Genomic DNA, 26,362 nt, shown 5'->3' with positions numbered 1-26,362 from the left:
CCATTGTTGATTCAGCTCAACCCCGCTCCCACACAAACACACACACACCAGACAATAATACCACGTAGCCATCATGACGCTCTACTACAGTCTGGTAAGCAGCCCCTCTCCTTGCAGGAAAGCAGCGATCGAGAGAGATGCCAATGGTGTCGTCTCGTCACTGCTCGCGTGCTCGCCTACGCGCCTTACCTGACAACCGCGTATGTGGCCTTTGTGCTAACCCTCCATCTTCTAGGTCTTCCTCCTCCTGGTGACGGAGATGCTCATCTTCTGCGCCCTCATCGTCCCTCTGCCCTTCACATGGCGCCGCAAGCTCTTCACCTTCATATCGGAGAGCCCTATAATAGCAAAGCTGCAATATGGCATGAAGGTATGGGAGTCACTGTATTCAAGTGGAGGACCCGTCTGACATGCGTAGATTACGTTCATCTTCATCCTGATCCTGTTCATTGACAGTGTCAACCGCGTATACCGCGTGCAGATTGAGCTCTCTGGCTCAGACGACCAGGGCCGCGGATCGTAAGTCAGAGTACCCTACCTACAAAGTGCTGTACTAACGACACAAGAAGCGTTGCTGCTGGAGGCATTGAGCGCATGGAGGTCCAGGCCCGCAAGTTCTACTCGCAGCGCAACATGTACCTTTGCGGTTTCACCCTCTTCCTGTCGCTCATCCTCAACCGTACCTACGTCATGATCCTCGATGTTCTCCGTCTCGAGGAGGAGGTCAAGACCCTCAAGGGCGACCCCAGCACCAAGAAGGGCTCTTCGCTGAAGAACGTTGGTGGTGCTGGCGAGGTTGGAGCTCTCAAGGAGGAGCTTGCTGCCAAGGACCGCGACATGGCGAACCTGAAGAAGCAGGTTGAGAACATGCAGAAGGAGTACAACCGCATGGGCGACCAGGTCTCTGGCAAGCAGTAGACGCGTACAAATGGCTTCGAACGGACACGGAATGCAGGCTACGGCTATCCTGTAGGACGGCAGGCGCACGCCCGGGAGAGGTCGTCACTACAATTATACTTTCAAAGTTTAAGTTTCAAGGGCTCTATGCTGGTGGATGCCACGCATACGACTATTTTATCTTTGTCCTCTGGGTGTTGCGGTGTGGTAACTAGTTTTGAGGGGGAAGGAGAGCTACAGTGCTGACGTAACTTTCGCATATGGCTCAGCAGCAATAGACAGTAAACACGATTGAATTCATATGCTCTTTGATCAGTATCGGACCTTGTTCGGAAAGCTTCTTCTGTTGTTGCTTACGTTGGGACCTTCGGACGTCTTGGACCTCGGGAGCTTGCGCGATGACAAAACACCCCAACTAGTAGCATGTGAAAGCTAGCGCAGTGCTTCAGGTATCCCGAGCACTTGAGGCTTATCAAGATTCCGCATAAAGGCAGTGGAGGAGCATACAAGCGTTTACCAGTGTTACCAAAGGCCCAATTGCATATCGCTTCAGCTTCACTTGCCATTGGTTCCGTGTAGCCACAGCCAAGATGTCGGGAAGCAGCCAGACATCCCCGCGCTTCTTCAACTATCCGCGCCCCAAACCTCACGACGCGCCATACAAGGCCCCGCCGCCCGGAAAGAACCCCGTAGTCAAGGGCGCCTTGCTGCACTATCTTTCCAACCTGTTAGTCAATCCACCATTCTTTTGTCACCAAGCTAACAGCTCCAGAGTCGCGACTGTACCGCTAGTCCCTGGCATCCTGTGGAGCAATGCCGGCTTCAGCTCCTTGCGAGAATGCAGGCAACTCGACGGCATTGACCCGCGCTATGATCCCACCGTAATCCCGCTGCCTGAATCCGACGATGCTCCCCTCAACTACACAGACAAATCCAACTTTCGCGCACCGTCCTCGCACGCGTCCTCCAACCGATTCCACTCGATCAAAGACTTCCACGATGCCTACTCGAGCGGCACACTTACACCGACCGACGTAGTAGAACACATCCTGCCCCTCATACGCAGAGATATTGCGCAGCGCTCGCCCTATTCGACGGCCTTCATGGACAGCAAAGTAGACATGGTCAGACAAGCTGCCGAAGCCTCCACGCAACGGTACAAGCAGGGGCAGCCATTGGGTATACTAGATGGCGTGCCGTTCGGAGTCAAAGACGATCTTAAGGTCACGGGATATAAGCATTATGTCGGCACCACTTATGACTACAGCCACGGGGGAAACAAGGAAACGAGCTGGTGTGCGAAGATGCTTGAGAAGGAAGGCGCGGTCTTGGTCGGGACGCTGACTATGCATGAGATGGGAATGGGTGAGTGGAAGCGTCGGTTCTGTGGTTTCATGGAAGATACTGACTGATCTAGATACCACAAACAATAACCCTAACTGGGGCACACCGCGGAACCCATACAACAGTTCATACTATCCCGGAGGCTCATCGGGAGGCGCTGCGTCTGCAGTAGGACATGGCCTTATACCCTTTGCTATTGGATCAGATGGAGGTGGCTCAGTCCGAATTCCCAGCAACTACTGTGGTCTATATGGTCTGAAGCCATCGCACTCCCGTGTCTCCGTCGCGCCCATGCCAGACGCCGGGAAATCCGTCACCGTTCGCGGGCCCCTCGCAAGCAACATGTCAGATCTCGAGATCGCATACCGCGTGCTCGCTCAGCCCGACCCATCAACATACCCCTCATCGCTATTCAACCCACCCAAGAAGCACACTGGGTCTCGAAACAAAGTACTGGGTGTATACAAAGCCTGGATCGACCGCGCAGACCCTCCAGTACAGGAGGCCTGTCAATCAGCCTTGCGGTACTTCGAGTCAGAACAGGGATACCAAATTGTCGATATCAGCATCCCGCTGCTAACAGAGGGTCAACTTGCTCACGCAATGACTATTATGGCCGAAGGCGCAGCAGGACACAGGACGTCCATCTACGACCTCACGCCCGCCAACAGGATTCTCATGAGTGTGGCGAAACAGACCCCAGCAACTGACTTTCTGCTTGCCCAGCGTCTGCGCAACGTTCTCATGGAACATCTTGCCGACCTTTTCCGCAAACATCCTGGCCTCATCATCGTCACGCCCACGACGCCAAACGCGGGCTGGCCTATTGATGAAGCTGAACTTTCACATGGGGTGACGAACGGCAACATGCAAATCAGGAACATGGAGTATGTGTGGTTAGCGAACTTCACAGGAATCCCCTGCATACAATTCCCTATTGCATATGTGGATGGCGTAAAGGGCACTGGCAAGGTCCCGATCGGGCTGAGTGGGAACGGAGAGTGGGGAAGTGAAGATGCGCTGATTGAGTTTGGGTTTGATGGAGAGCAGTGGCTGCTTGATGGATATAAGGGTGGGAAGGTCATGCCAGAAGAATGGGTGGATGTCATGAAAGCTTAGGCGAGTGTGAATAAACACCGGTTCTGACGGTACTCTATCTCACTGATCCAAGGAATTGTTGTGATTATCTCACTGCCTCCAGTAGCCGGTGTTGATGCTTGGTATACTAGAATATGGGCGTGAATTCACACTACCCTGATGCCTAGCAGTCAAGAAGTCTGGTGGACGAAAGGATCAAGAAGATTTTCAAGTTCGCGATATGGTCAACCGATATCTTGCCGCAGCCTATGTGTGAAAATTCCGGCTTCGGTGCGGGTGTAGCATCCAAGGCATCGACGATGTGGCATACTCCATTACCACTTTTTACATCAATCAAACGTAGGTACAAGTCTCCAATGCCCGGATCGGAGGGAAATGACTCGCTCCATGCATACACAGCATCGTGGATCAGACGATGACCAGACAAGCTCATGTGCGGACACGTACACCTAGTCACCACACTTCATCTGCAACAACCCGTTGGCGACTGCAGAAGACCGTGTCAACTGCGGGTCAGTAGCGCCTTCCTCAGATCTACAGAAGAGGAAGTCGACGAGACCAAAGTGGAAAGTTTCGAGAGCTCCATGGAAGCATACGTGTTCAGCTCCGCAAGCACAGTACCGAGATTGACATGAATGCCGGCGCATGTGAGCGGTTGTTATCGTGGTATTTGCGTGTCGTCGGAGTACCAGGGCAAGATGGGGAAGTCGTGATGCAAGGCTGATAAAGATCGTCGGCGTGTTCCCCTCACCGCACCGATACCGAAGATGAACAACAACAACAATACAGTGTGCCCACCGAGCGCGATGGCCTGCCTTTGGCTTGAGCTCATGAGCTTGTCAATCCCAATATTATCGATAGCAACTAGCACTCCCACCTATCTCGCTTGCTAAGTTGATGTCGCGGAACCCCCTCCCCAAGCGCAAGGCGGCCAATTTCGCCCCCACGAATCATAATATCCGCACCTTAATCTCCCATTTCCCTCGACGGGTTCCGCACCAATCACGGCATGCAAGAAGCTACGGACCAACACCCGAGTCGAGCAAGGTAGAGAGTTTCAAGATTTATTCCCATAACCTTCCTCCACCTTGCGCTTGCTTTGCTTCCTTCCTTCCGGTAACAACTCGGCAAGTGCGATGACCTCCTGCACATGTGAGCCTTCCCACGGCAGAGCAGAGTGGAGTGCACCTGCATTACCGCAGCGTGGGCTTAGCGCACAAGTCAGACACATGAGATCTGTGACACGACGTTGCAACGGCGGATCGCACACTAGAGGCTTGTGTATGATTGATGATTGCATCGCGTGGGCGCCCACGCGCTAAAGCGGAACGTAGGCAAGCAAGCGAGAGGCGCGAGAGAAGAAAAAACAGCATGAGTCGCTAGATTTGCGCGTGATGGAATAGAGTTCTTTGGTGCTTTAGTTCATCGTGGGCATTCCGATCGCTTTCGCTTGGATGCAAGCGGAGAGAAACAAGAAAGCGTCAAAGTAGGAACAACGGAGAGCGGAGACGGGCGTGCGTTACCAGGGAGGTGGGTGTTGTCTGCGTGGTTTTCTTAGTTCAGTCAAGCTTAGTGTGGCGGCTGTCAGTTTTCCTTGTCTTGCGTGCTTTGGGTTGGAGCATGGTCCGACAAAGAGAGGGGCAGCGGTGCGGGTCTGCTCGAACAGTTTTTCTTGCGTTGCGGCAGCCTTGTCATGTTCCTTCGTGGAGCCTTGGACGGGTCATCTGCTACGCAGCTCACCGTATCTGGCATGGGCATGCAGGGTCCTGCCTGTTTCGATGCTAGATTGGGCATACATGCACTGGCACACATGCAGTCATGGAGTTGTCATCTACATTGGAAGATGATGATGGCAATGTTGGGCGGCAGGAACAAAACGGTTGTGCGACGATTCTGTGCATGAATAACCATTGTGCTTATTCGCTCGTGCAAACCATGTTACTTCTAATTTTCTCTCAAATAAGATGAAGCCTTACATAGCGCCGAGTATCAGACAAAGCACCGATACTTCAGCTATAGGCTGGAAGAGGTTGATTCAACTCTTCCATTGGTAGCAAAAACAAAGGGGGCTTGGGTACCGTACAGAATCCTGCCATGGTATAGAATGGAAACAAACAGGAACTCCTATAACACCGTAGTCGCCATGGCCCCGTAAAGTGATCGGGTGAAAGTGTAAAGTTATTGTAATGTAAAACCCAATGGTCAAGGGCGCAATGTGCCGTGGTATAATCGCAAAATCGAGTGCGACAACACTGAGCCAGCGGTGCCGAGTTCAAATGGTTGTCGGAAGGGTGGTAAGACAGAAGCTGTATGCTGAATCGAAGTGTAATGACGAACGCCGGTTCCCCAATCCTGTGCCGCTATGCAGATGCTCATAAACGCGGTATCAACGTGCGTGTTTCGTGTATTGGAAGGAGGTGGTGATGATCAGTATGTGAGACAGTAGACCATCATGATTGCGTGGTAGTAGGGGTTCGAGAGCCGAGTGGCGTCCATGATGAGTCGGGGCCTGGGAGGAATGCCGACGTAGTGGAGGCTCACAGCGCCTGTGGGTAGGAGTACGAGGACTGATTGTTATTTGATAACCCTGCCCTTGCCCTTGACCTTGGACGCTTTGCCAGCGCCCGTCGAGGTGAGCTTGCTGGTCTGCATCAGCTCGCCAATATATCTGCGAGCCGTTAGCCAGTCGTCACAATGGAGATGCGGAGAGTACATACGATTGGAGAAACTTGTTGCCGCCCTCGAGCTTCTCGTGTTCGTTCTTGACAACCTCGACGCGGTCGACAATCTGCATGAGGCTGGCTTGGAGGGCTTTTGCTTGTCTAGCGAAACGGTTAGTCTGGTAAGGGCTGGGACGAAAGTCAAAAACGCGCACACAAACGAGAGAGGTAGCACAGTGGGCGACAGCGACACCGAGGGGGTTCGCAGCGTTGCATGCCACGTACGTGGAGATGCAGGGTTGAGTTACTTACTCTATCAGAGCTTGGCGAGCATCCTGGCCCATCTTCTCAATCTCTTCGCTACTCCGGCGAGGGCTCATGGTGCGCGCATCGCCGTCGTCGTACTCCTCCTCTTCCTCCTTCATCTCGACGTTGGGACTGTCGCGGGGTATTATGATGGTGCCGCTCGACTTTCTGCTCCCTAGCCGGGGCCGGGCCTGTAGTGTGGGGTCGTTCTTCATCTCCTGGTCGCTGATGGAAGAGTTGGAGGAGGAAGTCGACATGTCGTCGGGGTAGGAGGGGCGGCGGTCGTCTTGCGTTGAAGTAGACGGGTAGGAGGTGATGGAAATGTGCGGGTTCATGGCACGAGACAGTATAGTGCGGCTCTCAGAGTGTAGGTTAGGGATGGAGCCAGGTGGGCGAGCGTCGGCAAGAGTATGCCGTAGGTGGATTCAGGCCAAGATAAAGCCACACAGTTGATGTGGAAGGATGTTAGAGTGGGTGGGCCCCTGTCCGCGCTAAGCCAGATAATGCTTCAGGGTCTCCCGAGACGAGGATCCCTGCGCGCGGGCGTCGAATGTGCACGCAGCGAGCGCTCCTAGCAGACAGCTCGGGGTGGCGGCGGCGGCAGCAGGCAATAGCGCTCTCGTATGGCTACCAGCGGCGTCTACTCACGAGATGACTGTGACTGTGTTTTGTTGTCGACACGCAGGCAAGGTTTGCGTTGCTGATCGGCAAGGGCAAAAGCACCCACCAGAGGCGCGGATGATTAGAAGCGGTCAATTAGCGCTGCGATGGCCGAACAGCTATTGCCAGGCCTGCGAGAGGGCAACTGGGGCGTGTTGGCGAATGTGGTGCGGGCAGTGGATGAGCGCAGCGTGGACCGTGTCGTCGGCGTGATTCAGGGCGTGCGCGCGGGCGAGGGGGTTGAAGACGTTGCTGCGGCGCTGCGACTGCAGAGGTCATGATGAAGGCCGAAAGCGGTGCATGACGTCGCCGGCCGCTGTGAGACATGGGAGAGCTGATCACTTGCCCCATTCCGCCACGTCCCACCGCACACTGAGCACGGCTGCGCGTTGCGGGCGGCTGACATCACTGAACACTGCCGTGGGTTCCGTCAACCGCCAATGGCGTCGTCGCTGACGTCTCTGCGCCTGTGCTGGGGGCAGCGACGACGGTGCCTGCGTCCAACGTTGAAAGTCACGATGCGGGCGGGCAGCCTCATCGCTGCGTGCACCCAGACAGCAGTGCATCACCACCACGCTGTCTCCGCCCAAACTACCTAGGTATTGTACCCACAGCGCACAGCGACGCGTTACAGACCGACTGACTGCGGGTCATGCTGTCCATGCGCACATCACCAGCCGCTCGTGTTGGGCGTGGTTGCTGATCCCTCTTTGTGAGCCATCCGTTTCGTCGAGCTTGCGCACCAGAAATATATAAGATCGGCTAAGGGGACCCTGCGGCGGCGGCGTTGGCCTGCCATTTTGGCTTGCATGGTATTTTGTAGATTGCCGTTGCCACCAATCCTCGCCCGTTGGCACCACCAGCACGCACACAGCCAGCGCCCGGCACACACAAAAGCCCTTTTCGAGCCTCGTCTCCAGCCCCTCACACTCCCTCGCGAGCGCCAGAGACCCTTAGATCTCGTGGGCGCTGACTCCGCACTATGCCATGACCAATGACGAAATTCTCGTTTGATCAGCACGTCACCCTGGCCGCTGAGCAACCGCTCACGGTGCTTCTATTCGACCTTTGCGCGCCGGGCCAAGATCTTCTTTTCGTGCAATATGACAGCCGTGATTCTGTCATAAGTGCATGGAACATTTCCCGCCTCCGCCGCGACTCTGTCGCACTTTGTCCAATCCGTACTTCTCCTGCATTGGACAACGGCGATCTCCAGGATCATGACGTTGAACGTTCCAACGTGAGAAAACATATTCGTCTGAGTGGCCTGCCGCTTCCCCATTATCAATAAGTTGTTTCAGCGCGCATAGCTCCACCTCGCCGGTACGATCCGCATCTCGCTAGGTTGCGACTTGCGCTGGGTGAGCTTTCTGAAGCATCCAAAGGTCACCGCTGTTCTGCTTCGCGACGATCCTTCGGGAACACGGCTGCTTGAGGCAAGACTGAGGAACGAGTGTCATTTTCCCGCGGGTATTCGAGTAGGACCGGCTGATGCCGGCCTTGCAACTACTATCTTTGCTTTATTCGGTCCGGCCTTGCGCAGCATGCTTCACCACGCGTCTACATACCTTGCCAGCGTGCCACTGCTGTTTTCAGTCGGCGACGATCCGCACGGGGTTTCAAGGCGACACACATGCTCTGTAACGTGAGAGCGACATCATGACAATTAACATTTCTGCGCGACTCGCATGGGAGTGTGACTGCATCACACTGTCCTTCCACTGGGATACCGTTTGCTTTGCTTTGCTTTGACTTCCCTCTGCAAAACTTTCTACTCCAACGTCTCCAACATCTCCGACATCTCCAACTCAACAAAACGGTCACCACAGCTCGCTTATTTCACTCAATCAATCGGTTTGCATGCTGCTAGCACTCTTCCCGTTGTCTCTGCATCATCGCTGGTCCGGCAATTCGCTGTAGGGTGTCCACTTTTCGTTCTTCGGTGGTTCTCCAGCAGATGGTACCTGAGTCATGCTCTTGCTGTCCAGGGTCCACCTGGTACACGCAACCAATACACTTGTATCGGTCCGACACCTCACTTGATATTTCAGAACAAGGCGACATCAATCACGACACTTCGATCATGGAAGGCTGCCGAACCCAGTAATCAATCGCTGCCGAACCAAGTCACAACATGCCGCTGTTGCGCCGGCGTGCGAGCAATTGTGGAGCTGCGGTTTATATGTCCGGTAGGGCTGCATTCGGAGACAGTGCGGCGATTTGTGTTGCAGAGTGACGCCGCTGGGATGTGGTGATGTAACTCGCAAAGGACGCCTGGTATGCATCACGGGGCATGAAGAGCTGGACGCGAGACACCGACAAATTCGCCGGTGGTGGATTCCGACAACCACGCGTCCCTATAACATGCGATATATACCTATTAGACCTGGCCTCTGGAAGAAACAGTATCCAGATGCCTCTGTGCACTGGACGAAAACTGCCTTCAACTCCGGCGTGCGAGGTCTATATATATCTACTTTGGAAACGCCAATTTCCCTTCACTGGATATAAAAGGTGACCGTCATTCGAAGAGACAGTCTTCAGACACGGTGTAGGTAGATCATAGAACACACCGACACCAGAGATATGTATGAAGCGCTGCCATATCGATTAGCAGTCTTTCCCCACTTGATTCGGATATGGCGCTTCCAGACCAGACAGCTGGGGATTCCCCGGATCCCCTGCGGCCACAAACATAGTTTTCTGAAGATCATCGTTGCCCATCTCCGTGGCCGAGGAGTCAAGACCATATGGGAACTTAATGAGGCAACTAAAGCGCCGACGCGAGGTCCCGACAAACTCTTTAGATTCTCTTATTGATCGCCATTCATCAACGATCTTCGGAGAACATTGGTCTGAGAAATCGGCGATCGATCTGCAGTTGCGTGAATGTAGTTGACCGCAATCTCCAGATAAGGGTTCGTGGAGACAATCTGGTGTCGCGGCATTAAGCCTCACCCTCATCTAGCCTTCCAGCCTCATATCAAGCCCTGAAGGTACATCAACCATGTAAATGCGATTTAAAGTCAGGAAAAATCAGTTGCCATGCGTCCCAGCTGTTCGCAGCTATGCTTTTGTATACGACGGCGCGTGCATTCATCTTTTTGTATCCTATGTGTGACGAGTCAAAACATGACCATGGTGCACGAAGAACAGTTCGTCAGCAGTACACATTTCTCAACTCTCGAGCGTGAGCGGAATGCGAAACACCCATGTGGGCGATATGGTCCAGGATACCGTGTTGGACAGCCCTCGGCATTGCGTCACTGCCAACTCCAACTCCTGGCCCAAGCTCAAGCTGTCTCTTAACAATCTGGACGCGAAAACTCCAGTGTAGCGACAGCGACGTGTAGTGAAGCGGTGATTTGTTTGCAGAACGTCCATCGCACATACCTCATTAGACCTGGACTTTGCACGTTGCTGAGTAAGAGCTCGCAGCTACCCCACCATGCACGGCATCCTCGAGCTGTCGCTGCAGCTCCTCAACTCGTTTAGCCCGGCCAATCTCGGTGCGTACGCCTCATCCACTAGCCACCTACTGTTGCTGTGGCTTCAATTAACAGTCACTAATTATGAACAGGTCGATCTGGGGCTCAAGTACCTCTTCAAGGCGAACAGGTGGTGAAGTGTCGGTACTCCCTAATCTTACTGGTTAGGCCAGCAGATTGAAGCAGCAACTAACAATCGCACAGCAATACCAACAAAGTCATCTGTTCCAGACTACTTTGTCACGGACGATGGGCACTTCCAAGGTCCTACCAAGACGGGCGCTGCACCGTTCATGGCGCAGACAAACCTAGCACCTTTTGCCGGCGTGTCATACATTCCAAATACGCCTCTGGAAACACAAATCCCCATTGCTGGCAATGCGGAAAACAAGAACATATTCCAAAGTATGGCAAACATCAGCCCTTACTTCCCTAATCCCCGAGGCTTCGGAGTAAACGAGTACTCTATACCGCCTGGCACCAACGTAACATGGCTCAACATGGTCCATCGCCATGGAAGTCGGTACCCCGAAGTCAGTGGTGAAGCTGCAGAGCGGACTCTAGGGAAGAAGCTCACGGACGCGGCTGGCAAGTTCACAGGTCACGGACCCCTTTCGTTCCTCAACGATTGGCAGTTCCTACTGGGTGCTGAGATCCTCGTTCCCAATGGCAAGCAAGAGCTATTTACTTCTGGAACTCTGCACTACTACCAGTATGGCCACTTGTATCCCAACAATGGAAGCAAGGTTATCGTCCGGAGCACAACCCAACGACGCATGACCGAGTCGGCGGAGTACTTCCTTGCCGGCTTTTTCGGTCTAGGCTGGGCGCAAAATGCAACGCTTGAGCTGGCAATTGAGGCGCCTGGCTTCAACAATACGCTTGCTGGCTACAAGCAGTGCAACCATTCGAGTTGGCCGACGGCGCGACAAGGGCTCATGGAATGGATCGGCGTGTATCTTCATGATGCCCATCAGAGGTTCAGAAGCAATATCACCGGTGACCTTGACTGGACGATCACCGATACGTACAACGCTCAAGCTTTGTGTTCGTACGAGACAATTTCGCTTGGCTTCTCTCACTGGTGCGGCCTGTTTACCTACCAGGAGTGGGAAGGCTACGAGTACGCCCTGGATCTTTCATTCCAGGCAGGCACAGCATTTGGCTCTCCAGTCGGCCGTGCTATTGGAATTGGTAGGAACTGTCGATGCCTCTTCTACCTCACTATACTAATACTGCACAGGCTACGTGGAGGAAGTCCTCGCCCGCATGCAGCACCACGTTATCACCTCACCTTCTGCCCAAATCAACGTAACCCTTGACAACAACACGGTCACATTTCCCATCGATCAGAACCTGAACCTGGACTTTAGCCACGACGCCGGTATCATCAGTATTCTTGTCGCATTCGGCATCACGCAGTTCAGCGAGGTACTTCCCACAACCCATATCAAGACGCCCCGCGAATTCATCCTCTCGCATCTCCAACCGTTCGCTGGTCGTCTCGACATCGAAGTCATCAAAGCACCTGCGCCCGTCAACCCTAACCGGACGGACGAGAAGATATATCTTGACGGGCCGCCGACGAACTACGTTCATTTCATTCTCAACCAGAGAACTATTCCACTGGGTCGTAGTCACAAGGAATGTGGTGATAGAGACGACGGATGGTGCGAGATGGAAACATTCCTGAAGGTCCAGCAAAAGCAGATTGAGCTTGCGGATTACGACTTCGCTTGCTTTGGAGAGTACGACGATCCGACGTACGGAGAGGTCACAGACGGAAGGCCGCTGAGATAGGCGCTGGGATGCCGTTGAGAATGGGACCGGGATAATGATTTGGATACGTCGCGATGACAAGATCTTTGTTGCTAATGAATTGACGCCATTGAAGGCTCATCGTCGAGTTCTTCTATTCGGGACTTCGCTATGCTGGTAACCATACGTTTCGGCAAGGTCTTGTTCGCTCTTGCAGCTGCCAATAGCACAGCAACAAGTCCCCGGCTTGTCATCATTCTTGCTCAGTATCCAAAAGGTTCCTCATCATAATCAAAATCGTCATCCGAGTCGTCCATCGCACCCCAGACACCAACGTAACGCACATAGCCAGGCAATCCTTTGCCCTCCAATTGGTTGCCTGGAAAGCAGAGCTCCAAAACACCCTCACCCAAGAACGTGACTTTACAATCAAAGGGGTCCAGTGCCACGGTGCCATAGGCTGTCATGTCAACAGGGTCTTGCGATGCGAACTGTGGAGGGCTGTTGATGTTCATCCAAAACCCGTCCTCCGGTTCGTCCATGAGATTGAGCCTGACTCCAGTCTCTGTATCACCTTTAGGTAACATTGGCTCCAAGTGTTGCCTGCCAATTTTGAGGGTTCCGGCTTCCCAGTCATCGATGTTATCTCCATTTTCCCACCACCGCTCTGGATTCTGAGCGTAGAAGTCCAAATGTTGAGACGAGAGAAGCGTATAGTTGCCGCTGATGTCTCCCAGAGATATTTTCTCGCCACTTCGTAGTCTTTCCTTGAGAGCTTGTGCTTGATTTTCGAAACGGGTTGCTTTGGTCTTGTGTTCGGCAATGGCATTTTGATGATATACGTCTTCAGGTTCTCCTAAGCCGTCGTAATCCTCTTCGTCGTCCATTTCTGTTTCTTTGTCTTCGTACTCTTCTTCGTTATTTACAACCGGTGTCTCTTTGAGAGTATGTAAGCTTTCATCTCAATAAGAGTGGTGGCGTCATACCATTATGCCCGCCAAACCCTCTCGGACCGTCGTGCTTGTGCTGCGTCGCCATACTGAGACGGAACGAAGCTCTTCTGGTTTGAACACTCCAGGGAGCGGACTATGATTCGATTCTTTGATGATGCAGTTCTATGCGCAGATGGAAGACGTGGATTCGTTGATGAAGAAAGAGACACTGTGGTGCTTAAGGTCAGGTTGAGTGTCGCGCCGAGAGGCGTTGCATTGTCTGTGGTCCACCAAATGTAGTGCATTGATCCGGTTCAACGCCACGACGTCATCGTGCGTTAAAATCACAGTCAGAAATCTATTTGTCGGTGTTGTCGGAAACGACGAAGATTTATATTCGCTTGTGGCTAATGACACTCGAATGACAGTTCCTCAATTCCAGTCCTGCTACTTTATCCAACTCGATAGTTTCAAGTCGACGAACATCCAGTTCAAGAAAGTCGGCCCTGTCTTCTCGTCTACCTCAGGACACCAACATATCGAATGGTATAAGGCCGAGCTTTATCTGGCCAATGGCCGCTCTCTTCTAGTATCTCTCCAGGTACATGCAAGTCCAGCAGGCCATTCCCGATAAATGTTACCCAGCAAGGGTCGCCCTCCGGGTCGGTGTACTCGATACCATTAAGATTTCCTGTGAGACGCTCTGGCGAAGCGAACTTTGGAGTTTCGATGACCATGCTGAATTCATCGGAAGCATCCAAGAGCTTGATTTTAATCTCAGTGTATGTGCCATCCTGTACGATTCTGAGCGTTCCGACCGACCAGTTCGTGATTGTTTCTTCGTCAAGCTCGCGGATGGGTTGCTTTTCGTAGAATTCGAGGTACTGGGATGAGAACAAGGTCCACTTGCCATCGATGGGAGCCAGGGGGGTCTTCTTGTTCTTATGCCACCTATCAAAGAGGGTGCTCTTTTCTTCCCTTACTAGTGTCTCATATCGGACAGCTCTGGCTGTGTGGTAGGCAATGGCAGCTTCAAGTACTGCATCATGCTCCTTTCTTGCTTCCTCCTCGTACCGTTCAGCTCTCCTTTTGTGTGTTTGGATGGTCACTTGAAGCTCTGAATGCTCTTCTTCACTCTCTTCGCCCAATTCATCATCTGCTTCACTCGGCTCTTCGTCTTCTTCGTCTTCCTTTTCATCGTCTTCTACTTCTTGCGGTTCTTCCTCGCTCCCGGTCGCTTCGCTTCCATCAGAGCTCCCCGAATCATAGCCCCCGTAATCATAGAAGTCATCGAGCACTCCACACTGCGCCATAGCCATCTTCACCCTCTTGTTGTTCGCCGGGTGCATATGCCCAGTGTACTTGCAGTTCTACCATTCGAGACTCGCCTCCTCAGCTTCACGCTTCACAGCTTTCCGATCTTGGAACATGATCCCAGCAAAATAAATATCATCCATGCGCAATTCTAAGAAGCCATTTCCGAGAAAGTTGATATTGATAGTGAATTGTTTCTCGTCACCATCTTCGAAGATCTTGATAGATTCCGGATTCAGGGATGCATAGTTTGGTTTGTTGAACCCGGGTGGCGAGGCTTGCGATGGCCCACCGTCGATGTCGAGCTCCATCCCCATGTCGCCGACGCCGTAAGGCGCCATAGTCTCATCGATAAGGTGCTTTGCAAACTCGATCGTTCCGACAGGATCCGTGAAGTCGTTGTCTTCGAGTTCTCGGCATAACTTGTGCGCGTAGTCTTTCACCCATTGCGAGGAGTAGAGATTCCATTTCCCGCGTATGTCGCTTATCCGCTGCCGTTTCCACGGTTTCCGCCCAAGAGCTTCGGCCGCAGCTTTGACTTTCGCTTCTTCTACAGCCTGCCTTTCCATCTCTCTCTTAAGGATATGTTCAAAGCCATCATCTTCGTCGGTTTCATCTGGGCCTGAGCTCTCGGCTTCTGGTTCTGTCAGGAACACATATCCACTCGCAGAAACTTCGTACTCTTCGTCTTGCCTCCGTGGTTTTGCACTCATTTTCGACTTCGGCTGCTTTGGGATCGCGACACGCAGCAGTCTCCGAAATCTTCTGGGATGGACGATTGAATAAGCGAACCGGAACGGATGCAAGTCCCTGACTAAGCCACATTCGGGTAGTGACGTAATCACCAAGAAGATATTTGCGCCAGTACCAGAACGCGTTGGCGGCACGTGGGGCACCGCCCGGGCGCGCTTTCACGTCACCAATGTTGCAAAGGCAATTTCGTTCCACCTTACCAGCTGGGCAGTGGTCTTCTAACACTTTCTCATAGACTTCTGCATCTGACTTCGACGATATGGCACATACGTGCAGTGCAACTTCGCTCCTGCCCAGAAGATATGAACAAACAAGCAAAACTTCGAAAGCGCCACCGGATCCCCAGAAACCCGTCAAGATTGCGCGCCCATACTCATCATGTCTAGGGGTATACAAGCGTCTCAGAAAATCTCCAGAATGTTCACTCCGACCCATGTAGTCCTGGACCCCAGCGGTTCCCTAATACAATGCGCCAAATTATCAACTTCGTATCGCGAATCCCATTCCTGAGTTTCGCACACCCTCGCACACCACAGCCAAGTGCAGTGGTCTACCTCACTTCCGTCTCTCCACTTCGTGCCAACATTTCCATCTTCAGCTTCTCCAGGTCCAAGTGCGGAGCAACCTTGTTCGCCCACCAAAGCGCCACCCAGCCTCTGCTCGTCTCCTTCAGCTTTTCCGCCAACATCTGCTCCTGCTCTTGTTCTGCTGAAGCCTCATCGTACTGCTTCTCCATATCCTCGCGCGACATGCCAAGGAAGCTAGTATTCACCTTTTCGCTGAAAGCATCCGATGCCCATACGCCGGGTGTGTAGGTTGGAGTTGTGCGATGGAACTTAGGTCGCGGGCGATGGTTTTCGGCAAGTGTATGTTCGGCGTGGGGCAGCACAACTGCAGTGCGAGAGAGCGGCTGGAAGGGCGAGGGATTGACGACGTAATGATGCTCGGGTGATATAGTCACCGAATCTGTTGTGCGGGCCCGTTTAGGCGATGGTGAGGCGGATTGGCTGCCTGGAATGGTGCGAGTGCGTAGGCGCTTGAGGATCGATTTCGGGACCGCGGAGTTATGCTCGGATGCCAGCGGGGTCGCAGTTATTGCTGTAGCTGCGGGATGTGCGTCTAACTTCTCTCCTAGTTCTGGTTCTGGTACTGAAATCCACCGAGACTCCGGTGGCTGACTGCGCAAAGCTTCCACTAACGGATCCAGTCGAGTCGACTCCGGCATCGTGAGCACCTCCTGCGGTTCGTTCAATCCTGTTGCGGACATAGATGATGTTACCTCGTCTCTCCACTCTTCATCCATCTCTTTCTCGATCACCTTCCTCAACCATACCATCAATAAACGCGCACCCTCCTTCTCCAACTTGGTCGGCTCTCCCTCTTCTGCACCGTCAACGTATCTTAGACCCGGCACTCTACCCAGCAATACCTTCTTGTAGTTCCAAATATTGAGCGCTTCTCTCAGCTTGGTCAGATCCTGGACTGGCACACTTGTGTCGTTGAGTAAGTCTTCGAACAGTTCCACAGTATTGGTCAGTGCAATTTTTGCCCTGCGCCAGTTCCTTCTGACGGCCTTGTGGCCAGGGCTCGCATGGTCGCCTTTCCCGCCTTCTTTGGACTGGAAAAGACCACCGCGCAATTCAAACTGTTCCTGTACAGCCTCGATGTCTCGGGCTTGTGAAATTATCATGCATGATGGACAGAGCTGCGGCGAGGGGAGCCTGGAAGCAAGAGTGGTCGGTACGGGGTGTGCGCATGTGCTTAGAACAGGCGTGGCAGGGTTGAATCGTACCATCTTGGAGGAGCCGTGGGTGTTGAGCGTCGGGGTTTAGTGGACGAGTTGCTGCATGCGACAGTTTGCTGCGGCTCTGCGTGAGCAAGGGTCACCTGTGTCTGTGCGTTAATGTCCTTCTTGTCTCAGATAGGAGAAGCGAGTTGAGGTCCAGGCTGCTACAACATGACGTAATAGTGGAGTTTCAAGTGAATAACCACGGTACTGCGATGACCTGTAAACGACGAGTCACGCACAACCCCCATAATGCCAATGAAATAACGGTGATAAGCCCCCTTTCCACGAGGGGCCCCAAAGAAAGAGGTGTGAAGTAGAGTAGCAGAGCTATCGTATGGCTTGTTAAGATGGATAGAAGCTGGGTCCATCAGCATGGTAACCAAATTCGGCCGGCCTTCACGGAGACGCACCTCATATAAGCGTAAACTGAACATACGCGCTGAAGTCGACGTTATTATCAAAACGCAAGTCTGCAAGTTCTTCCGACAATGTAGTCTTACCAGTCATTCGTTTTCGTACTTCGTTGACGGGGATGGGCATTTGATCCTCGAGCGTACATGAGATCGGGTGGTAATGCCAGGTACAGATGGAACCGGTAGAAAGTGAAGTCGGTAGTTACCACATGAAACCGCCCGACTTCAGAGCGCCGCTTTCCATATTTCTTTCTGGAAACGTCCGATATGTATGAGACAGCTAAGGAAAGAATAGGAGTGCTTGACCAGCCAACCCGAGAGGTAGCCAGCTTATGACGCAATGCATCCTTTTAGTCACCGTGATGGCATTCTGTCTGATTACACCCGCTACCTGAAGTTCACAGGCTGTCCATCTGAAACACATGTACGCATTCACAAAGGCAAGGCCAAAGTACATGCTCCCAAGACGTGCCGACGGAATAAGCAAGACTGTTGGTGGAAAGGTTCGGCGACTCGTGATGGCAATACAGATAGGAGACCAGAAAGAAGCAAAGAAACAGTCCAACGGTGATGTCATGGATTATATTGCGAGGTCTAGTATGCCGATAGAGCCGAGTGAGGGAGATCGATATATAACGGGAAGAGATGCCCACTTGGCGAGGCTGAGGCCGAAATGTCGCAGTACGTCCAACCCAGCATTCTAACGAGGTACAAGCTCTTCCAGTCCATATCGTGAGAATCCACTCACTATCCATTTTGGAGACATGAACGCAGGTCTTGTACCAGACATCGCAACAGGTACGCCACGTGCCAGCTGCGCAATACGATGTACATGCGCTTGCCTTGCCAAAAAGTTCGGCCAGTCCACCATGGCTCCTCACACGCGCTCCAAGACGAGTCGGTACTCTACCAGCAAAAGCATCGCAATCCTTCGTAGATTGGTCCGGAGCAAATAACCGTGCAACCCATTCTCCATCGGCATGATATATCTTCCGCACAGCTGAGGCACGTGGCGCGGTACGGCTCTCCCGTGGCTGCCACGATATTCCACACATGGCCGGACATTACTCGCTCATGGAAAAGTAAAGACCAGTCGGTAGTGCAATTGAATGACACCATGTGGGCGACGACAGTTGGAGTCCTGCTGTAGAGAAGAGGTCTCGAGGTGGGGGGTCCCATGCAGGCAATACGCTAGTCAAGGCCGCGGCAAAAACGAGGCTGGGATCACGCCACGAAGAGAGCCGTTGCATGAGCACCAACACACGCGCCACGAATACTGCATCGCATCGCATCGCATCGCATCGTCCATCATCGACCTTCAGTCTTGCGAATTGCAGCAATATGCATTGCTGATAGTCAGTGATAGAGCAGAGAGGATAGATACGCATGGTGTGGACGTGATCGTCGTACCGCAATCTTCGCATCCATGGACGATCGTTTAGATGAGGGGCCGCATGAGAACCGTGGTACTGCTCCGGGACCTCATAGGGGAACTGTTGTACAAATAGATTCCGCGGCGCCTCGAGTAAGAGCAACACAGAACAGCATGTCGACTTCCTCATGGCTGTCGTCATTGACGCTGCATGGATCCAAACCGCCGGTTATGCTCAAGGTTAGAAGCTCGGATGCATTCATCATCGGGACTGTGTCTTTGGCCGTCTTTACAGTAAGTCCTCAATGCAGGTGTAGCTAGGTGCAGAACAAGAGCTGATTCAAGAAGGACATGTTTCTGTACGGCGTCATTGTACCCGTCATCCCATTCGCAATACGTTCGCGTAGTCACATTGAGGAGGACCAAGTTCAATACTGGGTCTCGGTACTGGTAGCTGTATATGGCGCCGCTCTTCTTGCATTCTCGCCCATATGCGGATGGCTTGCGGACCGCGGGTCGACGCGTCGCTTTCCGCTTCTTCTGGGCTTGTTCGTTCTCCTAGGATCTACAATCCTGCTGAACCTTGGCAAATCGATTGGAGCTTTGATTGTCGGAAGGCTCCTGCAGGGGGCTTCGGCAGCTGTGGTATGGGTTGTTGGTCTGGCCCTGTTGGCTGATACGGTGCCCCAGGAACGACTCGCAACTGCTGCTGGGTGGCTGACCATAGGCATGTCGATCGGAATGCTCATATCGCCTCTACTCGGTGGCATAGTCTACGACAAGGCTGGTTATAATGCCGTCTTCGGCATGTGCTATGCATTAGTCGGCTTGGATGTGATTCTCAGACTGTTGCTCGTGGAGAAGAAGGTGGCTGCGAGATGGGACGCAACAGTCATGGGACGCTCATCTGGCGAGGGAGACGCATCCTCAGAGGATAAAGAACTAGGCTCCATCGCCATCGCAAGTCGAAGCGACAGCTTAGGTCTCACCAGGACGGCAACTCAGCAAGACGCGGAGTCTGCTGAAGCGCACCAAGAAAGTCCGCCTCGGCAACGTGTGCGCGATCGCCTTCCTCCCGTGCTTTCACTCCTGTATTCCCGACGCCTGCTTGCCTCGCTATTCTGTGCGCTCATTCAAGCAACATTGTTGACGGCCTTCGACTCTGTCCTCGCCATCCACGCCGCCAACACATTCAACTGGTCCTCGACAGGCGCTGCGCTTCTTTTCCTTCCGATCGTCATACCGAGTTTCCTCTCGCCGTTGTGGGGCTGGTTGAGTGACACATATGGAGGGCGCTATGTGGTTGTCGTGGGCTTTCTTGGGGGATGCCCTCCCCTCGTCTGCCTCCGGTTTGTAGATGAGAACACGATGAAGGACAAGGTGCTGCTATGCGCGTTACTGGCGGTCACGGGGCTCTTTGTGGGCATGACGTTCGCGCCGGTCATGGCAGAGGTATCGGCTGTCGCTGAGGCCAAGGAAAGAAAGATGATCGCAGATGGACGCCCAGGATTCGGAAAAGGCGGTGCATTTGCGCAGGCTTACGCACTATACAACTCCGCGTTCGCTGCCGGCTGCATGGCGGGACCTCTGTTGGCCGGGTTTCTTGCGGAGGATAGCGGCTGGGGGACTATGGCGGCCGTCTTGGGCGCGCTGTCTGCTGTCACTGCCGTCCCGGGTTTTCTCTGGCTGGGCGGATGGGTGCTAGCAAAGAACTAGGCACGGTCGATAGGATAGTGTCTCCGAACATCGGCCGCATACACAGACATCTAGTCGGTTGCACTCTGCGTGTTGTGAGTCGTGATACATGGCGTCATTGCCTCGGCTTCGTCCCCACTGCCGTTGTTGCCCGACGCCTGGACCCTGCAACTGGCCGGGAGGCGCCACGCCACACCTTGATCGCACTCTCCCTTCTGTCTTCCACCAAACGTCCATCTCCGCTCGCCACCGCTTGCATCGCTACATCGGCATCTCGCTGCCAAGCGCCTCATTGGGTCTTCGAAACAGGGTTCCGTCTCTCCTATGTGGCGATGGCGTTCGCTCCTGCATCATCTCCGGCGCTCACCCCAATCTATCACTGCACGTCCAGGTCCAATCGCCACTTCACCCGGGAGATGCATGCTGCGTGCAATCAAACCCCTTTTACAACTCTCTTTCCAAGATTTGCACCGCCAGTGCAGTTGCAGCAACAGAGTTCATTGGCATCAGAACACTAATGAGAGCCTTATACAATGCCATCACTACGTCATGCACCGAGAAGTAGACATAGGAGGCGCGGAGCAAACACCGCAACCCCGCTTGACAACAGGTTCCCTCTGACGGCCTGGAACAACGCATGGAGATAGGCGAGCGTGTTGCGATTCCCCTTCGACGATGTAATAGGTTGTCAAAAGATTAGTCTGCAGATCTGGGGTCAGATGGTCCATGCCACGCATCTTAGGTTCCAAGATCGTCAGGAACAGCCTCTCTGAGTACTAACACACGGTACTAACTTTACTCCGAACGCTTTAGGCTCGCATCCCACAAGCCGCTTGGTGCGTTAGAAGGGGTCCAACTTGATCAGGTGTTTCAGATTCAAGCAACTACCCACACCGCTACAAATTTCACCATGGCTGATGATCACTCCACGGCAAATTTTTCTACTTCAGGCTTCTCCACGGCAGTCACATTTCATGTGCGAGTATGCACTACAAGATGTCTAGTTTAGAATGCTCATCGCTACCAGAATCTGAGTGCGATGTAGGTCGTTCATTCGTGTGAACACGTCACATGCGCCTCGGCGTGCTGAGCAAACCCGCCTCCTGACCGCGTCGTCATCCATGTAGCTTTCTGTCCCGATCCGCGTCTCCGGGGGAAGACGTTCACTACAATCCCCCAGATTGCGTTTCTAGTTAGATCGAAGGGTCCAACCCCAATCACAACCCACGAGACCCGTGGGCTTACCAACTTAGATGCCCAGTTCGGACTAGAGGATATCCGTCACATGGCCATAACACAGCAGTCGCGACTCCATCGAGTTCGCTGCCTCCAGGAAAGCGCGCAAACTCCACCTTGGCCGCATCCACAGTGTTCGCTCGGCAACTTGTTAAATGCACTCACTTGGTCCCATCTACAGACATACCATCACATCTTATTTGGATTGAGCACCACCGCATCTTCAGAGCTCGTACTGCTACCCTTGATTTCCAACAATACTACTCGACAACATGATTATCAGTCGTGCACTTACTGCGTTATCGCTATGCGCCGCCGCGATTGCAGCTCCAACGTAAGTCACGCGCACGATGCGGAAGAGAACGTCTTTCCTTTTCCGGTGGAAGAGCAGTCACTTCCGCATTCGACACTCCTTTCGTCCCAACGCACATATGACGCAACAGCTAACCCATCTAAAGAGAGAAGCGCGGTGTCGACTTCAAGTGGGGGTCTGACAAGATTCGTGGTGTTAACATTGGTGGATGGTTGGTCTTGGAACCGTACGTATTCCCGAGAATCTTCGTCACCAATCGCCACCCAGTAGTGTTGCTAACTATCTCTACGCAGTTGGATTACGCCTTCTATCTTTGATGGAGCGAACCAAGGCCGTCCGCAGAGGGACATCGTTGACGAATACACATTGGGCGAGAAGCTTGGCAGAGATGCGGCGGGAAGCATTCTACGGAAGCACTGGGACTCGTTCGTATCATGGCACGACTTCAACAAGATCAAGCAGTCAGGCTTCAATGTCGTTCGTATCCCCATCGGGTTCTGGGCATACGACACTTTTGGTACACCTTACGTCAGCGGTGCGAGTGTCTACATCGACGCTGCCATCGACTGGTCTCGAAGTCTAGGGCTGAAGATCATCATCGATCTCCATGGTGCACCAGGCTCTCAAAACGGATTCGACAACTCCGGTCAACGAATGGACTACCCTGGATGGCAACGCGGCGACACCGTAAAGCAGACTGTCCAGGTTCTACGAACAATCTCGCAAAAGTATGCTCGGACAGAGTACCAGGACGTCGTCGTCGGTATCCAACTACTCAACGAGCCCGCATTGTACACTGGCATCAGCGAAGACGTGACCAGGCAGTTCTATCGCGATGGGTACGGTCAGGTTCGTGAGGTTTCCGACACCCCTGTGATCATTCACGACGGGTTCAAGCCTCCGAACACGTGGAACGGCTTCCTCACTCCTTCGGATGCGAACGCGGTAAACGTCGCGGTTGACCACCACGAATATCAAGTATTTGACAGCAATCTCCTCCGCATGTCACCCGCGGACCACGCACGCTACGCTTGCAGCAACTCTCAGACTATCGGCGGTGCGGACAAATGGACGTTTGTTGGCGAGTGGACATCGGCTATGACGTGAGCAGTCCGCATTCTTACAGTTTATGAGACGTCTACTAACGTGTACCAGGGATTGCGCAAAGTACCTCAACGGCTTCGACCGTGGCGCCCGCTACGATGGAACCCTCCCAGGCAGCTCCAGGATTGGATCTTGCGATTGGCAAAACGACCTATCACGGTGGTCAGCCTCCTACAAGGACGACAGCCGACGTTACATTGAAGCCCAGATCGCCGCTTTCGAGAGCAAGACTCAGGGCTGGTTCTGGTGGAACTTCAAGACGGAGGGTGCGGCTGAATGGGACGCATTCCGACTTATCGACGCTGGCGTCTTTCCGGCAATTAGAAACGGGCAGGTAGAGTATAAGTTCGGCCATATTTGTTAGGAGCGGAATGGGACGGTGACTTATCAACCTCCGGGTAATTGGGGTGACACCTAGAGTCCTGGATAGACGGGGGCATCTACACGAGTAAGGTAACGCACGTTGTTCAGTTGATTGATGGGCTATATACCAGAATACTACGTTTGCGCGCATTCGGAGCTCACATGTTCTGCAACGTGACAAAAGCAAGTCGCGCGAACCACGGGGACATGCGATCGCGTGACGTCCGCCAACCGTTGCACCGCTTCCGACCGGTATGACCTCCCAGCTGGAGAACTTACCGCCAGCCGCCAACGGAACACATTATGCGACAGCGCACAACAACGCCGCCAATAGTTCGCTATCTCTCCACAAAAAGCACGTTGTCGGCTCCAGTTCTTCCCCAGATTCCCAGCCAAAGGGCGCCGCTTGCGAACCTAGAACTAGGAATCGCACACATAATCTGCTGATCGGCGTCAAAAATGCGACCGAGAAGTCTTGGATAGTGTTCATTCTGACAGTATATTACGATAAGATCTGCAGGCCAAGCTTAGTGGCTGAACAAGCGGAGCGCGCATGTTTGCTATATTGTAGCACGGTGCGGGGAAAAGTCTTGGTGAGATCCTGTGCCAATACCACGCCAAGCAGTTGATTGGAACATGCGTGTGAACATACCATGCCACCCATCATGCATTCAAAAGGAAAGCGCATGCCCTCTGCATGTCGGTACGTTCTACCTGTTGACCTTTTCGAGAGAGACGCTCGAAAGTTTCAGCCAAAATGGATACAAAACGCCAACCCGTAGTCGAGCCGACAGACGAGAAGCCCACGATCGTGGCGCACTTGGAAGACAAGAGTGAGCTTGGTCCAGATAAGCATGCTGGTGCTGTGGACTACACCGGTGCAGAGGCGAAGACAGACCCAGAAGAGATTGCGCTCGTAAGGAAGATTGACTGGAGACTGATGGTACGTATTGCGAACGTCGATGTGGACACAGCTGCTAATGTTATCGTAGCCAACATTATGTGTCATGTACTTCCTCAACTACGTTGACCGTAATGCCATCGCTCAAGCTAGGTTGAATAATCTGGAAGAGGACTTGGGAATGTCTGGCGTCCAGTTCAACACTTGTGTTAGCATGTTAGTATTACCTGAGACTGGCTCGAAGCCAATGAGCAATATTGATGAACAGGCTAACCGTATTGTAGTCTCTTTGTGGGATATGTGCTTATGCAAATTCCGAGTAACATGCTTATTACGAGGATTCGTCCCGGTATCTACATGAGCAGTTGGATGTTCATCTGGGCCATCGTATCAGCTTGCACAGCGCTGGTTCAGAACTTCGGCGGACTGGTCGCATGTCGGTTCTTCCTGGGTATTACAGAGGCGCCCTTCTACCCTGGAGCTACATATATGCTCTCGATCTTCTACACCAGAAAAGAAGTTGCGACACGTATCGCGTTGCTATACTGTGCGCAGATTCTGGCTACAGGTTTCAGTGGATTGATCGCGGCCGGTGTGTTCCAACTGGATGGTGCCCGAGGTATCTCAGGCTGGCGCTGGCTATTTATCATGTAAGTCTACCTTCTCTTGCCTGAACATACATCACGCTAACCCATCAACAGCGAAGGAGCCGTGACCGCATTGGTCGCCATCTGGGGTTTCTTCATGCTTCCCAACACCCCACTCACCACGAGCTGGCTCAATCCACGGGAGCGTGAACTCGCCCATGCACGTATGGAGCGTGACCGAGTCGGCGATTCCACCGAGCCTGTCAGCATGATGGAGGGACTGAGGCAGGCGTGCCGCGACAAGAGGACGTGGCTGTTCTGTCTCATGCAGAACTTCCATCTCAGTGCTTGCTCGTTCAACTCTTTCTTCCCAACGTAAGTACATTCGAATACTCACGAGAAAGCTCGCTGACAATGATGGTAGTGTCATCAAGACCCTCGGTTTCAATACAACGATTACTCTCCTACTGACCTGCCCTCCCTTCCTGCTTGCCGGCGCCGCAGGTATCGCTACAGGCTGGAGTTCAGGCCGTATGCATGAACGCACCTGGCACATCACTGGTGGACTACTAGTCGCCATTGTCGGATTCGTCATCGCTGCCAGCACGATGAACACAGCGGGTCGATACGTTGCCTGCTTCATTTTTCCCATGGGCGCCTATTCCGTCAACTCTGTCATCATCGGTTGGGCGTCTTCGACCCTCAGTCAGACGAAAGAGAAGAAAGCTGTCGTGTTGGCGATGACGAACGTCGGAGGCCAGATCGGATACATCTACGGTGCTTACCTCTGGCCAGACACCGACAAGCCTCGATACGGAATTGGATTCGGTGCATCTGCTGGATTCGCGCTGCTGTCGATCGCTTGTGCATGGGCGATTCGCGTGATGCTCATCAAGGAGAACCAGAGGCTCAAGGCGTCGACGAATGAGCGTGTCAACTTGTACGGATACTAGGCGGGTAGCTGAACTTCAGGGGAAGTCACAGACCAGACGTTGGCTTGCATATGATGGGACGGTTTGGCATATCACGCAGTATGTTATAGGCCAATCACTACGAACATTTGGAGATAACTACATACTTCGCTGTGCCACTCATCTCTTCAAATGAAAATGAACCATGTTGTTCTTTCCCTGTTGCTAGCTGATGTTTCATTAACTCGAGTCCCCTGGTGACAAGGAAGTGGAACACAATTGCAGGCCGTCGGGAATGTCGCAGTTATGCCCGAGATGGCCCTTAATGCTGACCCAAACTGTAAGGCGCATACCGCCCCAGTCGGCCGCTAAACTGTTGCAGCGCTCGCATCTCGCCCTGCAGTCCGTAAAACTGGGATGGCCGTATAAGTGACCTATTCCGCATTGTTCCACGTGACGCGCTAAAGA

General features: G+C 53.1%; 10 protein-coding genes across 10 annotated transcripts; 6 read left to right on the top strand and 4 right to left on the bottom strand.

Annotated features, from left to right (window-relative positions):
• Positions 1 to 73: 73 nt before the first annotated feature.
• Positions 74 to 918, top strand: J4E86_004624 (uncharacterized protein; the record flags this gene model as incomplete). Its single annotated transcript, XM_051445162.1, has 4 exons — positions 74 to 94; positions 236 to 370; positions 419 to 519; positions 567 to 918. The coding sequence occupies 4 exons, from the start codon at positions 74 to 76 to the stop codon at positions 916 to 918; spliced, it is 609 nt and encodes a 202-aa protein (XP_051303259.1).
• Positions 919 to 1,487: 569 nt separating this feature from the next.
• On the top strand, positions 1,488 to 3,360 carry J4E86_004623 (uncharacterized protein; the record flags this gene model as incomplete). The annotated part of the gene is made up of 3 exons (XM_051445161.1): positions 1,488 to 1,624; positions 1,670 to 2,262; positions 2,315 to 3,360. 3 exons carry the CDS (start codon positions 1,488 to 1,490, stop codon positions 3,358 to 3,360), a joined length of 1,776 nt encoding a protein of 591 aa, XP_051303258.1.
• Positions 3,361 to 5,913: 2,553 nt separating this feature from the next.
• On the bottom strand, positions 5,914 to 6,562 carry J4E86_004622 (uncharacterized protein; the record flags this gene model as incomplete). Its single annotated transcript, XM_051445160.1, has 3 exons — positions 5,914 to 6,007; positions 6,057 to 6,161; positions 6,312 to 6,562. The coding sequence occupies 3 exons, from the start codon at positions 6,560 to 6,562 to the stop codon at positions 5,914 to 5,916; spliced, it is 450 nt and encodes a 149-aa protein (XP_051303257.1).
• A 3,851-nt stretch (positions 6,563 to 10,413) lies between these two features.
• On the top strand, positions 10,414 to 12,253 carry J4E86_004621 (uncharacterized protein; the record flags this gene model as incomplete). Its single annotated transcript, XM_051445159.1, has 3 exons — positions 10,414 to 10,474; positions 10,658 to 11,647; positions 11,697 to 12,253. The coding sequence occupies 3 exons, from the start codon at positions 10,414 to 10,416 to the stop codon at positions 12,251 to 12,253; spliced, it is 1,608 nt and encodes a 535-aa protein (XP_051303256.1).
• A 221-nt stretch (positions 12,254 to 12,474) lies between these two features.
• Positions 12,475 to 13,249, bottom strand: J4E86_004620 (uncharacterized protein; the record flags this gene model as incomplete). Its single annotated transcript, XM_051445158.1, has 2 exons — positions 12,475 to 13,148; positions 13,198 to 13,249. 2 exons carry the CDS (start codon positions 13,247 to 13,249, stop codon positions 12,475 to 12,477), a joined length of 726 nt encoding a protein of 241 aa, XP_051303255.1.
• A 412-nt stretch (positions 13,250 to 13,661) lies between these two features.
• J4E86_004619 (uncharacterized protein) lies at positions 13,662 to 15,170 on the bottom strand (the record flags this gene model as incomplete). The annotated part of the gene is made up of 2 exons (XM_051445157.1): positions 13,662 to 14,469; positions 14,518 to 15,170. 2 exons carry the CDS (start codon positions 15,168 to 15,170, stop codon positions 13,662 to 13,664), a joined length of 1,461 nt encoding a protein of 486 aa, XP_051303254.1.
• A 590-nt stretch (positions 15,171 to 15,760) lies between these two features.
• Positions 15,761 to 17,005, bottom strand: J4E86_004618 (uncharacterized protein; the record flags this gene model as incomplete). Its single annotated transcript, XM_051445156.1, has 1 exon — positions 15,761 to 17,005. The coding sequence occupies one exon, from the start codon at positions 17,003 to 17,005 to the stop codon at positions 15,761 to 15,763; it is 1,245 nt and encodes a 414-aa protein (XP_051303253.1).
• A 1,953-nt stretch (positions 17,006 to 18,958) lies between these two features.
• Positions 18,959 to 20,500, top strand: J4E86_004617 (uncharacterized protein; the record flags this gene model as incomplete). The annotated part of the gene is made up of 2 exons (XM_051445155.1): positions 18,959 to 19,078; positions 19,133 to 20,500. The coding sequence occupies 2 exons, from the start codon at positions 18,959 to 18,961 to the stop codon at positions 20,498 to 20,500; spliced, it is 1,488 nt and encodes a 495-aa protein (XP_051303252.1).
• A 1,487-nt stretch (positions 20,501 to 21,987) lies between these two features.
• On the top strand, positions 21,988 to 23,496 carry J4E86_004616 (uncharacterized protein; the record flags this gene model as incomplete). The annotated part of the gene is made up of 4 exons (XM_051445154.1): positions 21,988 to 22,049; positions 22,174 to 22,254; positions 22,322 to 23,131; positions 23,184 to 23,496. 4 exons carry the CDS (start codon positions 21,988 to 21,990, stop codon positions 23,494 to 23,496), a joined length of 1,266 nt encoding a protein of 421 aa, XP_051303251.1.
• A 756-nt stretch (positions 23,497 to 24,252) lies between these two features.
• Positions 24,253 to 25,936, top strand: J4E86_004615 (uncharacterized protein; the record flags this gene model as incomplete). The annotated part of the gene is made up of 5 exons (XM_051445153.1): positions 24,253 to 24,438; positions 24,488 to 24,612; positions 24,681 to 25,046; positions 25,098 to 25,358; positions 25,408 to 25,936. 5 exons carry the CDS (start codon positions 24,253 to 24,255, stop codon positions 25,934 to 25,936), a joined length of 1,467 nt encoding a protein of 488 aa, XP_051303250.1.
• Positions 25,937 to 26,362: the final 426 nt, after the last annotated feature.

The sequence above is a fragment of the Alternaria arbusti genome (assembly GCF_024043155.1).
Source record: "Alternaria arbusti strain BMP 1465 chromosome Unknown scaffold_5, whole genome shotgun sequence".
Taxonomy (NCBI): Eukaryota; Fungi; Ascomycota; class Dothideomycetes; order Pleosporales; family Pleosporaceae; genus Alternaria; species Alternaria arbusti.
The sequence above is the reverse complement of the archived record's forward strand: the minus strand, read 5'-3'. Positions and strand labels throughout refer to the sequence as shown.